General features: G+C 39.1%; 2 protein-coding genes across 2 annotated transcripts; both read right to left on the bottom strand.

The window, feature by feature from the left end:
• Positions 1 to 170: 170 nt before the first annotated feature.
• hoxc11a (homeobox C11a) lies at positions 171 to 3296 on the bottom strand. Its single transcript, XM_010784471.1, has 2 exons — positions 2475 to 3296; positions 171 to 1166 (listed from the first exon to the last, which is right to left on the bottom strand). Exons 1-2 carry the CDS (start codon positions 3190 to 3192, stop codon positions 934 to 936), a joined length of 951 nt encoding a protein of 316 aa, XP_010782773.1. The 5' UTR covers positions 3193 to 3296; the 3' UTR covers positions 171 to 933.
• Positions 3297 to 12476: 9180 nt separating this feature from the next.
• Positions 12477 to 16277, bottom strand: hoxc12a (homeobox C12a). The gene is made up of 2 exons (XM_010784470.1): positions 15669 to 16277; positions 12477 to 14576 (listed from the first exon to the last, which is right to left on the bottom strand). Exons 1-2 carry the CDS (start codon positions 16255 to 16257, stop codon positions 14338 to 14340), a joined length of 828 nt encoding a protein of 275 aa, XP_010782772.1. The 5' UTR covers positions 16258 to 16277; the 3' UTR covers positions 12477 to 14337.
• Positions 16278 to 16857: the final 580 nt, after the last annotated feature.

The following is a 16857-nucleotide window of genomic DNA, read 5'->3' as shown; positions in this document are numbered from 1 at the left end:
AACACAAGTTTAAAGTTTGCTAATGTTATGTATGAGGGCCAGTTTTAAGTGAAACAGTTATGAGGCAGTTGCTTTTTCCAAAAAGCTCTGACTCACTCATTTATGAATAAATACATATTATAATTGCAATTATGATGGCACAAAAAGAACAAAGTCGTTGAGTTTTGCCTATATGTTTTTGTTTATTTCATAGGTATTATATTAATGATACACAGGCCAATAATCTGTTGCTCCTCTCTGAAATCCAAAGCACCAATGTTTAAGCAAATAATTTAACGAGTGTTGGCGTTAAAGTTGTTGTATGGGCAGTGTACTGAAAAATAGCAGTAGGGATAGGGGAAAAGGAAATTCAACATATACGCCTATTTACAGTCACGAATGCACATAGGCTACTATGTACAGGGGGATATAATTTCACAGATTGGACGTCACAGTTGTTAAATGGTGAAAAAAATGTAGCCAGTATATTTGCTATAATTTGTTCATACTCTGGTCAAGAAATAATTAGATAATGATATGCTATATACATATAGGGACGGGGAAGAGCTAAAAGTTGTCTGCGCAATAAGGATTTAAACTGTTTGTTACATTTGATATTTTAACAACAAATATGTCTATATGAACAATATAATAACACAATAAAGAATCGTGATAAATAGAGAGACATATTCAAGAACAGCATAGGTATAAATGATTATTCTAACCATGTAGGCCTTTCTGGGGACCAGCAAGAAATTCACCGCCGCCCATGGGGCAATAAGAAAATGGCGACTTTATCCCATGCAGGCCTATTCCTCCCACTGTCCACTTTAACATTGCACTGTTGGTGATATGGGCTCCTTTAGAAAATGGTTATGCCCACAATTACAATTCAATGAGATAAGAGTGGGCCTCAATGTCACTGACAAAGATTGTGACACGTTCTGCTCCTGCTCACAATAGGGGGTTTCCAGAGAAGTACTGGAGGCGATCTCTGCTCAGCTTCTTTTCTTTCATTCTTCTATTCTGAAACCAAATTTTAACCTGACGGTCGGAGAGGTTTAGCATTCGGGAGAGCTGAAGCCTTTTCTCTTTGTTGATGTAAACGTTAAAGAAGAATTCCCGCTCCAGCTCGCGAATCTGAAACTTAGAATATGGACACCTCTTCTTCCTTGTGCGAGGAGTGCCTGAAAAAAACAAACATTTAAAATAAATTATTAGTATTAATTGCAACACATCACAGGCATTAACGATAATAATATTTATACAAAGCAGGGGACTTTAGTTCTGATGTGACTAGGCTCACCAGATGCATATACATTCAGTTTCAGTGACATTCGTAATGATAACATTTCAGTCAACAAGGCAAAGTGGCTGAGGCTATCACATAAACCAGCCATAAAGAGTGTTAAATATCCGAATCGCTTAGAGGAAATAATATCAACTTACAGGCTCTAAGTACGTGTTTATCTGTTATAAATATACAACAACAAAAGTATTTCACCGCATTATGTCCACCACATTCCTCTGGAGCTAAACTAACTATTTACACAATCTTTTGGCAGTGAGTTAAAATGCATCACCAATGGTGCCTATGTAGACCCCTGTGGCCTTATAACTTCTTATCAAACTGGTGACCTGGGAAATAGATGGAGTTTTTTTATGTTTTCTGTGGGGAAGAGGGTCAGTCTCAGTTAGCTTGTGTCTGCAGCCTGGTTGGGCCAATGGAATGTCCATGAGGTTGAACACCAATATCTAACAGCTATTTAGGAATTTTTAAATTAATAATTTTACTAAAATCTTGATATTGAAGTTAACAGTGAACACAGTTTACATCAAGGGAAGTCATATTGAATGGGGACATGGATTTGGAATTAAGATTTGTTTTAAGAGGCTAATAATGTAATAGCTTAAATTGCAGACACATGCATTCTTCTCATATGGACGATGCAAAACACTGGATTATCTAACACTGATTCATTTAACCTACTGCCTATTTGTAAACGGGGGAAACGGTTTCTAATCTGTCATTAGATAGATGGTTATCTAGATAGATGTCTATAAAAGGACGCATTTAACCGTAAAGTCAGTGATACACTGTGTAGCATGTCTTTTGCGGGCAAACCCAGTGCTAAAAGAAAATTCACAAGACGCCAAAAGCAATGTTCTGCCCAATTGGTTTTTACTCTCGACAGCCCAACGAGAAAATCCTTTAAAATTCCCCACGCAAGTTCATGATCAAAGTTAACATTTGTCACAATAGCTCTCTCTTAAAAATTTCACAGACTCTCACCATAGAGGCGTCTGTGTATAACATCCTCTTTTTTTCAAAGCGCTTTCCCATCGTAAAAATTCTTCTCGTAGCAAGAAAGAGCTTTGTAGGGTTATAATAAAATCCTTTGAATGCTTATAAAACTCCACATAAAATCTGACCGACAAAAACACCGGGCTAGTCCCCTTAACCTTCCCCCATTTTACAGCTTCGGTATACCTACTCGAGTGGCTGCTCTTGTTGGCGGTGCCGTCCTTGGTTGTTGCGGAGGAAGACGTGCATGAGCCTGAATTTGTATGTTCCTCCTCATCGTCTGGGTCCTTTTCCTGCTCCGGGGCTCCGGCTACAGGGGCTATTGGCTGCTCCTGCTGCTGTTGGGAGTCGCTTTCCAGCTTTCCCCCCTCGCCCTTTTGTAAACAATTGTCTGACTGATTGTCCGTGCTGCTGCAGTATGCGGTCTCAAAAAAGCGGTCGAAACCTTGCGGGAGGACGCTGTTTTTCCCCACGCCGGAGTAAAAACCCGAGGAGGGGTGATTGGAACCCGGATGGGTGTGATGATGATGGTGGTGGCTGTACACACTCTCGTTCTTCATAAGCATTTCTGTCATGGTGGATGGTGGGAGACAATCCCTATGCACCAGATCCTCTCCCGAGTAGCACGATGCATAATTGCTTCTGTGGTGCCATTTACTAGCAGGGTCCAAGCCATATGAAACTTCCCGAACCGGCTGCACTTGAGACAGATTTGTGGAATAAGGGTAGCTGATTTGCCGGGACGGGGCCTGGGGAAGAAACGAGGAGACGGCTGAAAACTCGGGGACGTAGTAGGTGCAGCTGGGGAGGTAGATGTTGGACGCGCAGCCCGTCCTGTCCCCAAACTCGGATGTCCGGTCTTTGCGCGTCTGGGAGCAGAAGTTGCCCAGATTCACCGAGTTAAACATCTTTCTCTCTCTCGTACTCCGTACTATAGATAGATGTTTTGGATACGAGCTGCAGCAGAAGGGGAAAATTTGGGAAGGCGAGATGACGCGCAATCCGTCTAAGTCGCCCCGCAGACACGTGATCGAAAGTAGATATTGTCATATATCAATTTGGAAGAGTTGGATGTGTAGGAGTGGTTGGCTTTAGGTAAGATCGAGGAGGTTCAAACGAATAATTTTCAAACACCACAGGCACACACAGAAAACCAGTAACAGATTCCTGCTTGCTGGGTTATGACAATTAGAGAGATATGTGCTGTGTTTATGTTTATGGACTGGAGGTAGGCTAGCTAAACGGCTACAGCTCCTTAAACAGGCATAGCACAAACTGCAGGGTGCACTCAGTGACATGTATTTCATAGTGTTATGGAATTTTGCAGGTAAGATAATTATTATTACTATTATTAAATTAGTTGTATTCATTAATATTATCATCATTAAGAAACATTTCCAAATCACCAACTATTGTAATTTCAATATTGTAATAATAGAATGAAAAATGATATATGACACTGTTACGCACAGTACAACATATGCAGTAAGAGAGTATGGATTGATTAGAAGAATCAATGAATATACAGCCAATAAAGTAAGCCTGTTAAAAAAATAAATCCCAGGAGCCTAATCATAGTTTCACTTTTTACAAAAGTTTAACAAATCACAGTGAATGAGTCGTGTTCTTCTACAACTTTTAACACTGTGGTCTGTGAATATGCATGATATTTTCCACAAGGGTTATATATATTTGTTCTCCTATCTCCTGTTATTCCCTATACCACACGATTCTGCTGCACACACGATTATCAATCAAAAATTATGCAAAATATGTATTAATCATCCGTTTTTCAGGGTCTTATCTCTTACACTAAATGACACATCTTGCAACACTAAACTGGTTGTGTACAATTAGGCTGTGAAATGAAGTTGAACCAACGGTTGGGCAATGTAGGATGCACAGCATGCATGTTGACTGTAAATTAAAGTAATGGACCAGTTTTCATTATTCCCTTTGACTTTCGATCATGACAGAGTCCATTGGAAACCACTGTGCAATTCAAGACCACATTGCAGGAGTTTCTGCAGGAGTACTACCAGTGAAGCCCTGGGACCTTGTATCTCATCCAGTGGGGAAATGCACCCTGACGATTTAAACACAAACTCAGAAAAACGTAATTACTCCCCTCAAATTGCTGGATTCAGCGTTATTCCCTTTGGAGTGGTTATTGACAACACCGCCCACAAAATCTCCGCGATATGTGACCCTCTTCTTCTGAAAATATTCAAATTGATATGTTGGCATATGTCGTCTCATTGGACTCAGTAGTTGATCTAAATTAAATGTTTTGGGTTGCATCTTAAATCGATAAGCTTCAAAGCAGAACAACAATTAGTCTTCTTGTAAACGGCTACTTATACGCCACTCAGAATGGCCCTATTGAACAAGCACAATGAATATCCGACATTTGCCTCTAAAATGAAATAAGTCCCAGCTGATATTCCAAGCTGATGTGAACATTTTGGTATGTCCTTTGAACTTTTTTTTTGTATAAATGTTTTTATTTTAAATAAAATGTCATAAATTAACAGTTTGGTGAAAAGGTGCGCATGCGTGTGCTTTCTTGCGTCATTGTAAACTTTTAATTGTACTGTTGAGGGCCATTTACGATTTTTTATAGACTAACTGATACTATCACAAGGTGAAATTAATATGATGGCCCATTGTAGGCTATTTCCTAAATGTTGCAATAGAGTTTTGAATTATTATCCAATACTTTAATAACACTATCGTGTTTTATTAAAATCACTTATATGACACTTGTTGTTTTAAAAAAAATGGAAACCAAATGTTGTCGTCGGTGACTTCCAACAGCAAGGACAACAACAAGCAACATTATTAGACCTCAGGATTGGACATGAGAGTACATTGCAGGCGTATTTGTGAAAAAGGTGGCATTGGCATTAGCTTGTTTACTACCTCTACAGACAAAAGGTTGTCTCACATGATGCATCCTGCATCCAAGTACAAAGAAAGCAGACAGCTGTCCAGACACAGCACTTGAATTTGACCACTAAAATTCTCTCTACGTCCACCATAAAACCCCGAATGGCTGTAGTAACGCTAAATCCCTTTGAATCCCTTAAAAACCATAAACCTTGAGGATGAAAATCATTTGTATTTCAGCAACTAGATATTCTACAACTTTAATAAAAAAAACACTGGTCAACTACATTTCCAGACCGAACAGAATAACTTTTTTTTCTGCAGCTTGGCTTTGAAACTATTAAAATTGTAGCAATTTCGGCTAAACTAACATAGCCTAACAAAGCCTCAAATTCTGTGTTTTGACATGTTTTGCATTGATAAACATTTCAATCGAACAAAAATAAAGAGATCATGAATGTGACCAAGAATACGAAAAAAACAAGAAAATATAAGTGTGTGCAGTGAAGCACAGCTACTGGTTTTTAAGTAGATTAATAACCGCAGCTATATAAATATTTGTATAAACATTCTGGCCTGTGGCCTTTATGGACACATGCTCGACACATGCGGCGGCATTCGTGTTTTGTTTTGCATAACAATAATAATTGGCACATCAAAATGTCAGTTCCTTCTAACATTATAAAAGATAAAGTGCACTTTGTAATTAAAACAAAATAAACGTGAGGCTTGCATTTGCAGTTGAATTCCTTAAAATTGAAAGGCCGCCATAATAATTGGCCTATAATAAAGGTGTTGAATAATTAAATGTAAACGTATCAGTATGTCAACATTGCTCTGATCACAATCTCATCTGTAGAAGGAAATACAAATAAAACACAACAATAAAAATAAATAACAAACTTCTCTTCCAGCAGACTGATAGTCCAAAACCATTTTGTCAAATCATTTCCTCATCATAATCATTACAATGATGCGTATTAGCACTGTATAAATAAGTAATGTGAAGATATGAATAAGTGATAAACTAATAACATTTAAAAGTGAGGGCTTCTAATCAAGACAACTGAAAAATGCTAAAGATAAGTTTAAAGGCTACGTACACAAGACGAAATAAAGCTTTTAAACGAATGGAAAATACCTGGCTGCCTTAAAGTCGCAGGGTTTGTCATAATGTGACAAAATATGACCATTCAACGGCCATCACTTGGAAATATCCGTATTCCGCTGGTTTAAACATGGCTATTTTTGTCTTGGTGCGCTCAGACCATGAGTCAAAAAATAAGGTTTACCATGTGTTAATTTCCTTAGATGGACTCACAGCAGCTGATATTCTGCTAGCAGTAGGACCCAGGAAAGTAGAATTTGGCTGCACCAAATAAGCCGGCTAAGTATGCAGAGTTTGCACGCAAAAGTGGCTGCATCTAAGTTAGAAGTCCTCTACTTATTCTATTTTTAAATGACTCATACAATGATAAATATTATTGTAAATGTATGTCCTGGCTATTCTAAGTAATAGACAAAACGTTCTGCGTTGTGCTCCAAAAAGAAGGTGTTGCAAACATTTGCCATTATTTGCTTACATATCACTGTTGGAGCACTAACTTTACGACTTTGTCTGTGGAATGTAAGCTATGGATTATCTAGAAACATAATTACAATGGTTAACCTAGGTGTCACCATCTTGTTTAAAAAAACCTCTGTTCAAAAATGGCGCTCCTTAATATTGCAGGGTTTTGGCTCCTTCGATAAATCCTGTGCCAGACGATACAACACTCAGCACACACACAAACACAGCAACACAAACACAACGACACACACACACACACACACACACACACACACACACACACACACACACACACACACACACACACACACACACACACACACACACACACACACACACACACACACACACACACACACAATGGGTGCAGTTCACAAAGACACTGCTTCACAGTTAGCTGAAGTCAAGGCTAAATGCAGGAAGCCCGTGTAATCATATTACTGTCCCCTCATGGCCTAGATAAGTTTAATTGGATGTAAGTCGGGCAGTTAAACTTGGCTGTATGAGCTGCGAACAGTTTCAAGCAACACTAAAGAGCCCTGTTTTTTTACTGAGGTCTCAGTGAATGCACCTAGCGTGCAGCGACTGAGGTGGCAACAATAGCTTATAAGATAAGGATGTGTGTTGCTGTTACATTTAGAGAAATCTCTAGAGTGTATTTCTCTTTCAACCACCAGGACATAAAGCTTTCACAACAATGTGTTAACTTTTTTATTAGAAGTATTAAATGATTTCACATCTCAAGAAATTGCCCAATAGTGCTGGCTCCAGCTCCTGTGTGTTATTCAGATGTCCTGGAAAAACCTGGAAGTCCTGGGCAAAGGGACCGTAAACACGGAATCCATCTATGTTTGAACACATTCAAGTTAACTAAAAATAAGCTTGTGTGTGATATTTCTCTAGAGGGGTTCTTAGTTCATGCTTAATACCACTGTTTAAAAGTCAAATAAAGAGCATTTTGTGCAGAATGTACTTCAGGCTATTGCTTGTCACATGCCGATATATTAAAAAATATGTTTGTAGGCGTTGCCTGTTTTAGACCTCTTTTATTTGCACAATTAATCTTCTAAAATATCTGAATCACCTTTAAAATCAGCAAGGATAATAGTGTTTGAAAACAATTCAGGGTCGACTAACTATCTAAATTAAACAGTTTTTCCAATGCTTTGGAAATTACGCGTAAGAAGGCACAGCATTACGCACGAGCTGCAAACTATTACCCAATATTTTTTTCTTTTTCTTATGTGTTAACATACAAGTGATATAATTATTTTAATTACAATACAAAAAGATCACAACTATACTTTGATCATATTTTGAAAGTATGTTGTATGTGCAGCAATTCTACAAAGAGATTTTTGACAGGATCAAGTCTTCGTACCTTGATGGCATATTTTTCTCCTTATTTGGTCAAATCTTGTTGAGGACTGATCAGGGTGCTTAAACTACCATAACGTGTTTTTATCAATGTGTATTATGAAAATATATTTAATTTGAGCCAAAGCGCTCACTGGCTGGTCCTTCACGCACTGGGGGTCAAAATGCATTATTTTAGTTTGCGCTGGTCTTGCAGTGGTCGAGTATGTGGACCCAAAATAGAGCTCTGAGCCTCAAGGTACAGACTCAGGTATCATTAAAAAGCTTACTCAAACATTTCTGTACAACCATTTGCCCTAGCCGTCTTAGCTGCAGGATTTTTCTAGCTTTTCTTCAGAGCCAGGCGGTTAAACACATTGGGAAACTACAGACAACATTTTGGTATTCTTTTAAATCAGATAAACTGAAAGGGCAATGAACGGATACAGGATAAACTTGAACAGGTGGCAGAGAGTTTTTCATCTTTGTAAATAGTCAGAGCTTTGAGCAGGCAGCGCCAGTTGTGCTGCTGTGTGCTGCATACTTGACCTTCAGCGTCGGCCTGGAGGGGATAGCCCACTTCCAAAATACTACACATTAAATAAAAAGTCCTATGTGCAGCAGAGGAAAAGGGAATTCTCTATTTGTATACAAAACATTGAAAACACGATTGACAAACTAAGAATAAATTAATACTCTGCATAATAAGTGCATTATTTACACTCACTGACGAATGTCTTATACACGTTGTCAAAATGTGGCCACATGATTTAAAAAAAAATGCTACAAACACAAATGGAAATGGACTGATGTGCAACCTCAATCCATTTGAATCGATTCTGGACTCGATTCTAAAAAACGGATCTGAGAGAAGTCCGGCTCTTCAAAGGCATAAATGAAACATTTATGCCCCGTATTAAGGGGTTGTTCGACGTGCGATGCTAAAACAAATTGATAAGATAGTACATTTCACAAAAATGCAGCCCATAGAGAGCGCATTTCAAATCATGTCAAAATCAATATATAACAGTTCTGAAAGAGAGAAACTATCTTTCATGTTAAGCTGCCTTCTTCTATCTTTCTATATCACATTAGCATTTTCCTTCAAAGCACACACACTCTCACCCCAGACTCTCACGCACATCAATACACTCTACACTACCCGACACAACACACTCACACTGACTTTAATAACATTGCTTTCTATTTCCCCAGCCAGCTTCGTACCATAAACGGCAGAGGGGTGGCGAGGGACGCAGACCACATGCCTCACAAGTTCTCTGCGAAGGGCACTGTGAAGCTCACTGACCTTTGGGACGCGGAGACAGGCCGCCATAAACAGATTTAGCCAGTCTCAAAGTCAAAAGTGCTCAAGAGCAGTGAAAGACCTATTGTAATGACCTGCAAAGCCAACAGAGATTTCATCCTGTTTTACAATCCAAATATCTCGAGGTTCTTGGCAATGGTTTCTTTGAGGTTGTTTTTTTTATTCCCTCCTTTATCCTGTATAGAGTGAATTATACCATTTATAATTAATATAATGCAGACAAGGCAAACAACTGAAAAATGATATTAGCTTTTACACAGGATTATTTCTAGATTTGGAAGAGAAGGGGTGGTATAGGGAAAGACGCAGTGTGTTGTTGTATATAATTCAGTTGTATTGTTTGTTGGACGTCTTTAAAAACGTTTCCAGCAGAAGAGTATTTGTCCTAAGCAACATGAAAGAGTATACATATCCAAAGAAATAAGATCCGGCATAAAGTTTTCCGTAACATAGGAAGATAAATCCTATTTGAAGTTCAAGTTAAGACTACTTGTTTAAAGGCCAGACCGCCATGTTGTTCAGTCCAAATAATCTCACTGTTTGAAACAACAATCACCTAACTAGCCAGTAAAAGCACAAAGAAAGTTTGCATCATGAAATGTAGGACGCGGTTCACGCTGTGTTCATTGTTGTGAGTGGTTAAGATGCTTAAACTAATTTTCTCGTTGTCAAAATAAACGTTTATTAACACATTATGCACATTATCGCTGCTGTGTTTTTATATTAACACTTTCCTCAGTGAACGAAACGCTTGAATTGTATAATAATATACATAAATATAGAAATAAGCAAATGATGGATCCTGGATAATATCCTGGATATCTCCCGCTCTGTTGTTGCACATAGCCAGATTGTTTGGGCATGTTGATAAGCACACAGGCGTATAAAACTAGAAATATAAATAATTGAACCTAATTAAGTTATTACACATATTGATGTTTACATTTCAATAGCGTGTAAACGGAAGAGTTTCTTGAAGTCTTGAAGTTTTTTTGACAATATAAAAAAACGTTGAACTTGGAGATTTATTTTACAAATAATGGCTGCGTTACAGGACAGCGTCATGGAGCATTTTGCATCCATTATTCTCCTCTTACCCATTTAACAAGGCAATACACAAACATAACACACTAGTCTATCTTTTTTATAGTCAACAGCGCGTTTGATAGGCTAAAAAGATTGGTGTTGTTTTGAATGATGTCATCTGGATGGTGTGATTCAACACATGCAATTAAATATGTCCTCAATATTATTTCATAGTCTTGGTAATATTTTGTACACTTACTGGCTATGCTTTTCATTAGCCGGACGATACTTCAAAACAAATGCATAGTCTTTTCCTCGAATTAAAAACATTCAGACATATGTTGACATCGGTGCGTAAAAGGGTTAATATCCAAACATTACGCATGTATTTCGCTTATAATGCAGAGGAAACACCTGAAGATCCAATACCTTATTTCCTCTGATATTCACGTTCAAATTCCAGGTATTCATTTAGTAGAATGAATCTTCAAACCACCTTTAATCAGATGCGTAAATGCACATAGCGTTTTCCAAAACATATAACCAGCAGATGTCATTATCATATCCTGTCTCATTTTGACTATACGTACATTGTGTATTCAGAAATAATTTGACTTATTGCCATGATTTTTTTGGTATATTTCCATACATTTTACAGCAATTTATAATGATTACTTTTCGGTATCTGCAAACTAAGGCATTTTGCATGTTCGAAAAGCCGCGCGTCCAGGCGGATTTTTCTCTGTCATGAAGGGTATTACGCAGTCTTATATTAATTCCATACATATACTGTTTACAAATAACTATAAGGTATTATGTTGATGGATGGAGGACATGTGTAGCCTATTTGGGGAAGCTGCAGGTTTGGAGTAAGGCAAACAGTCACATATCAGAGGCTTCTGTTACCATCACTGCAGTATGAGAGCACACTCAGCTAAAAGCCTCGTCGTAAAAATATTGAATCTGAAAAATATATATAATTGACAAACGTTCAATCCATTGGTTAATACAGCACCAAGAGGACTGTGTTAAGTAATGAGCTCACGTTGTCTTACATGTGTGCATTTGTCTTGAAGATCCGACAGACCAACCAAGGAAGGCCGGTTGCAGGAGAAGCCGTTCACAGTTCACTGAAAAGGCAACATCTGATCTCAACATTGAGACAGCACAAGAGTTTCCAGTTGGACCTACTCTATCTAACTGAGAGTGGAAGCTGTTGAGGACAAACGCATTCATGGTTTTAAATCATATTATATGAAAAGACCGCATAACCCTGCATGACTTTACACTTCCTTGCCAGTAGGGAGCGCTTTGCGGATTAATGAAAATAATCTGAGTCATGTGTAAAAATGAATTAGTGTGAAAGCATTTCAGCTGTGTGTTAAATGACTGAGTTTTGATGTGCAATTATAACGTGTTTAAATCCCTAGTGCGAACCACAAGACACAGCCCAAGAGGGCTGACTATATGGAGCACTGGGGTGTAGCCCTATTAGCCTACTGCTTTACAGAGCTATTGCGTGTTTAGCTGAGCCGCATAGGCTTGTAGCATAGCAGTGACATTGATTATGTTGAACTTCAAGGGAAACACCTTCAAAAGACTTAAGAACATGTGAAAATAAACATGTTGCTTAAACCAATTTAGTTGTATAAAGTAGTGATAATATCCAATGCAAGACCGGGTTCAATATATGCACCTGTCCGCCATTTTGCATGTAAAGATGTATACTTATAGCCTACCTTTGTATTCGAGCATATAACAAGACCAACCTGTGTGGGCTCCTATTGATTGTAGTTCAAAGCGTGTACAATTATGTGCCAACAAAACACCCTCTCAAATACTTCCAAATGTCCCATTAATGTTTATTTCATTGCGTTGGACACATGTAGCCTGTTTTTAAACTGTGTTACAGGTCACTAATAAAATAATCCCACCAGTCAGCACTCAGAAAGCGGATTTTTAAAGCAGGTCATTCACAGAGGCAACCTAATGACAGACTGAGGAACACCAATAAACGTTTCAATATTCTGTTTATTGAAGACCTTACGCATATACATTCATATCATTATTACTTTTACAAGACAACGTAGCAATCCTTACAAGCGCAAAGAAGGGAATGCAATGAGGGACGAAATGAAAGAACGACAAACAACTACTACACTGAAAAGGGGTTTGTTTAAATGCCATGTATAGTGACACTTCGTACATACTATTTGTTATATCCATTGTATCATTGAATAATAGTATGATATACTATGCCTACATTTCCAACCCTTACAACCACAAAGAGGTTATATGGAATGCGATGTAAAAGACGATCAAAAACATAAAGCACTATTACATAGCGATAAGGGATCCTCAGGCTGGATGCAACTAACATATGTAATTTAATTTTACAAAGTTATACACGAGTACAAGTTAATGAAAGAGACAACATTGAGCACATTGCAAGGAGCAAACATATAGGCCTAAGCCCTCCGTCCTTTCATCTTAATAATAATAAACATTATCATAATACATTCTTTGTAGACATTTGTGTCAAAAATGTTTAAGGTTTTGTTCGATCTTGGATTGTTTTCAGGAAAAAAAAAGGTATAAAAAAGTCACCTACATAAAAAGTGGCCCGCAGAACATGACTTATAGCTATTTCACATCAATAACATGCTCATAATACATTTCACTGTTATATCTTACTCGTTATACATTACAGATGATGCACTGCATTCGCCCAATATTAAGAGAGCACACACGTAGACCTATGATTAACTTTTTCTAAATGTCTAAATATTTATTTTTATAATGAGCACCAAGTTTCAGAAATGCTCTCTCGGGCCTAAAAACGTATCCCCAACCCCAGTGCCCATTATATGCGGTTTCCTTGTTTAACCGAGTTGGCCTAAAATGTAATGCTGAACATTTCCAATACACATCCTGGCGGGTTTATTACGCTATTTTAACGGGCAAAATATGGACATAGACTTTTAATAGCAGCTCAAAGCCGTATTTAAACGATGACCTCACTCAACTAAAGAAGTACAATCCATGCAGGATTCTGGGATTGTTGATAATACAAGGTAATACAAGGAATACCTTTAAACTTGTTAGCACATGAGCAAAGTCATGGCAATTCATGTTTCAATGCGCAGTCATGACGATATTGATACGGATTACATTGCGGTTTTAGCCCTCCCTCTTCTAATGCAGACTTGCAGACTTCCTGCCCGTTACCGTGAACGTGCACAAAGCCTGGAGAAAACTATAGGAGGGAAATAAGGATTATGTTCCTCTTACCCAACACATTGTGGCAATGGAAGTATTAAGCAACCGGGAGGGAGATCTTAATTATAAACTCATAACCTCAGAGAAATTATTGCGCGGATGCGGTTGTAACTGGGCTTCTCTGTCTTTCCGGCTAGACTGTTATTTCTAGGCCTATTTTTATTTTTATTTTTACCAAGTGGCCTCCCTTCCTCCTAATTTCTCTGACAAAAAAAAGTAACAGAAAGGATGTTTTCATAATTTGTCATCCAAAACGGAGCTATTGCCCCGACAGCATATTTCTCATGGTTTGCATGTGACTCATCTCTTGACCAATCAGGACACGCAAGAGATGTATCCAATAACACATTCGCACATATTTTTGTGCGATTATACCAGACATGAAGGCAGTCTCAAGACATGTAGATTATAGCTTTGACTGCCAGATATTGGCTGTTTGTGGATTTACGCAGCCCGCACCTTTGAGAAGAAATAATATCAAAACATTTCGTAATAATTGTTTGCAATCTAAAAGATGGATAGATGAGTGCATGCATTGAAATAAGACCTAAGGGGACGTAGAAGGCTTGGCTTTTACTGCCTATCGATTCACCTTCTGCCGCATCTCTAAAAGTAGGCCAAGGCTTGCTCCCTCATCATGAGTCTCTTCTTCTTCATCCTGCGGTTCTGGAACCAGATCTTCACTTGTTGGTCGGTGAGGTTCAGACGGTCGGAGAGCTCCCTCCGCCTCTGCCTGGTGATGAACTCATTCAACATGAATTCACCTTCTAGCTCAGCTAGCTGAAGTTTGGAATACGGTTTGCGCTTCTTTCTGGTCCGAGTGTGCATCGGGTACCATGGGGCACCTGGAGGAGAGGGGGAGGAGGAGGAGGAGGGGGAGACGGTTAAGTCACCACAGTTGCAAAATCACGGTCACCTCCAAGGTTACGAGGAGCCTATGGGGGCGTCAGTTGTCCAAGCTTGGGTAACAGCCTTACTTTGCAATTGAATTGAACATTAACTTGAGCAGTAAACGGGAGGGCAATATAACAAAGATATCTATAGGTCTGATTACATTATGGAGATAAAGCAATTCCTAAATATTTCTCTGGGAGCGCAAATGTAGTGTGATCCCTGCCAAATATCCCAGATGTAGGGATGCTATGATTCAGAGAACTGACGCCCCTGGAAGCTGTCACTTCCTCCACACAAAGCCAAACTGGATTTGTTTTGGTCTCTGCCTTCACACATCTGACATATCAAATGCATCAGTGCAACCAGATCTGGCCCAATTCTATGCATTTTGTTTATCATAGGAGACTTTAGTGCATTGTTCAGCTCTCTATTTAGAGAGTAAGAGTATATAACGACTTGTGTCACAAGACTTTTTATTGTTGTAGTTAAAGTAGCATTAAGTTGATAATTAAGCCTGCTTGCAAACACCCCTACTTATTTGCGAGTTTCAGAGCATATTAAATGACTCTTGAGTACACAGCGACAGATATTAATTCTGTTTACGAGTCATTAAAAAGAAAACTCTCTCTACTCAATGCAGTCAACCAAAGCGCAGCTCCTCTTTAAATCACAGCGCTAATTTGTTTATATAAAGTATAACAATTTACCAACCATGTATATGCCTGAATCACATTTTTTTCGTTTAAGGAATGGACATGCAATGAACGGACAGATCATTTATTCATAAACTGGTGGGCATTATGGTTTGGTGAGGTTATCTGTAACTGTATACAACCACATGGTGTGTGAGGCATTTTAGGGCAACCCCTAGCGGCGTTTGCACACCACGCAAGTACCCTGCAGACTAATCATGCTGCAACTTGTGCATCAAGATAACGAGATCTAATCACGACGTCTACGCAAGTGTGAGATATGTGCAAGTCTCTAATACATATTGTGAACATGCGTTTGTGATCATGTTGGTAGAAAAAAGGATCACCCACCTCCGCCTGCAGCTATGTTGCCTGAATGGCTTCCCGGTGACACTAGGGTCTGTGTGTCGGTGGATGGAGGCTTGATGCCCTCGTTTAGCAGAGAGGAGCTGGAGTCGGATTCCAGTGACTGACAGGATGGCGGATCTTGTGTGAGCTGCTCGGTCCCATAATCGTATTTGGAGAAGGCGGCTGTGTTGCCAATTCCACTGTGCATCCCGTGGTCAGATGTTAATGATGATGTGTCTCTCGCCCTATCCTCTCGTTTGAGGCTGCTGCCACCTGAACAGGTCTCCCTGTTCCCGTTGCCGTTGTTATAATAACATTTGCCATCTTCGGGTCTGCTGATTTCACACGACCGATTGAAAGAGGGGTTGATAGAAACGGGGCTGCCAAAGTAGGATTGAGAGTATCCATTGCACGGCTCCGAAGGATTCCACGGGAGGGAGCAAACATTGTCCCTTCTCGGGTAGGAGAGCGACGGTAGCCCCGCCAGTTGTCCCCCTGAGGCTCTAAAATTCGGAAAGTAAAATGTGTCTCCAGTGTGGATGTTTACCAAAGGTCCCACAAACCCTGGATTAAGGAGATTATGCTCGCCCATTTCCGCGGGCCCGACCAACAGCTTCTAGTTTATTGCAATCTGACATTTAACATAGTTAAACCTGGAGGGGCTCCTGATTGGTCCGCCCCAAACCACGTGTCCAGGCGAACTCCTGCTACACATGGTACCACCCACTCGGTCCTTCTCAGACAAAACAAAACATTAACTTCTGTAATACAGAGGTTTATATGCTTTTTAAAAATACTATAAACCTTTTATTAAAATGTAGGATCTTGTTTTTCTGCACTTGAGTCACGCTGAGTCCAAAAGGAGCCCAGGCTGCTTCTCCCTTTTCACTCGTGGAACTGTCCATGGCCTCGTTTAATATCTTTATAAGCTGGCAAAAGTTTTTAAAATGCTATTGCTTATGAAAACTATTTTTCTTGAAGGAGAGGGTGCATGTGACATCTTGTTTTCTATCAAATGATGGTTGAATCCCATGTCATATAAACCTGTGATGTCCCAATTTTACAAGCTTGTTTTAAGAAAAGACTGATGCTCATTGCCGCACTCTACTCATATTTACAGAAACGGGGTCAGCAGGTTGAAGCCACTGGCTCTGTAAAAGTGAACGATATTCTACAAGGTTACTTTAAGAGG

The sequence above is a fragment of the Notothenia coriiceps genome, unplaced genomic scaffold, assembly GCF_000735185.1.
Source record: "Notothenia coriiceps isolate Sejong01 unplaced genomic scaffold, NC01 NC01_scaffold00026421, whole genome shotgun sequence".
NCBI classification, from domain to species: Eukaryota; Metazoa; Chordata; class Actinopteri; order Perciformes; family Nototheniidae; genus Notothenia; species Notothenia coriiceps.
The sequence above is the reverse complement of the archived record's forward strand: the minus strand, read 5'-3'. Positions and strand labels throughout refer to the sequence as shown.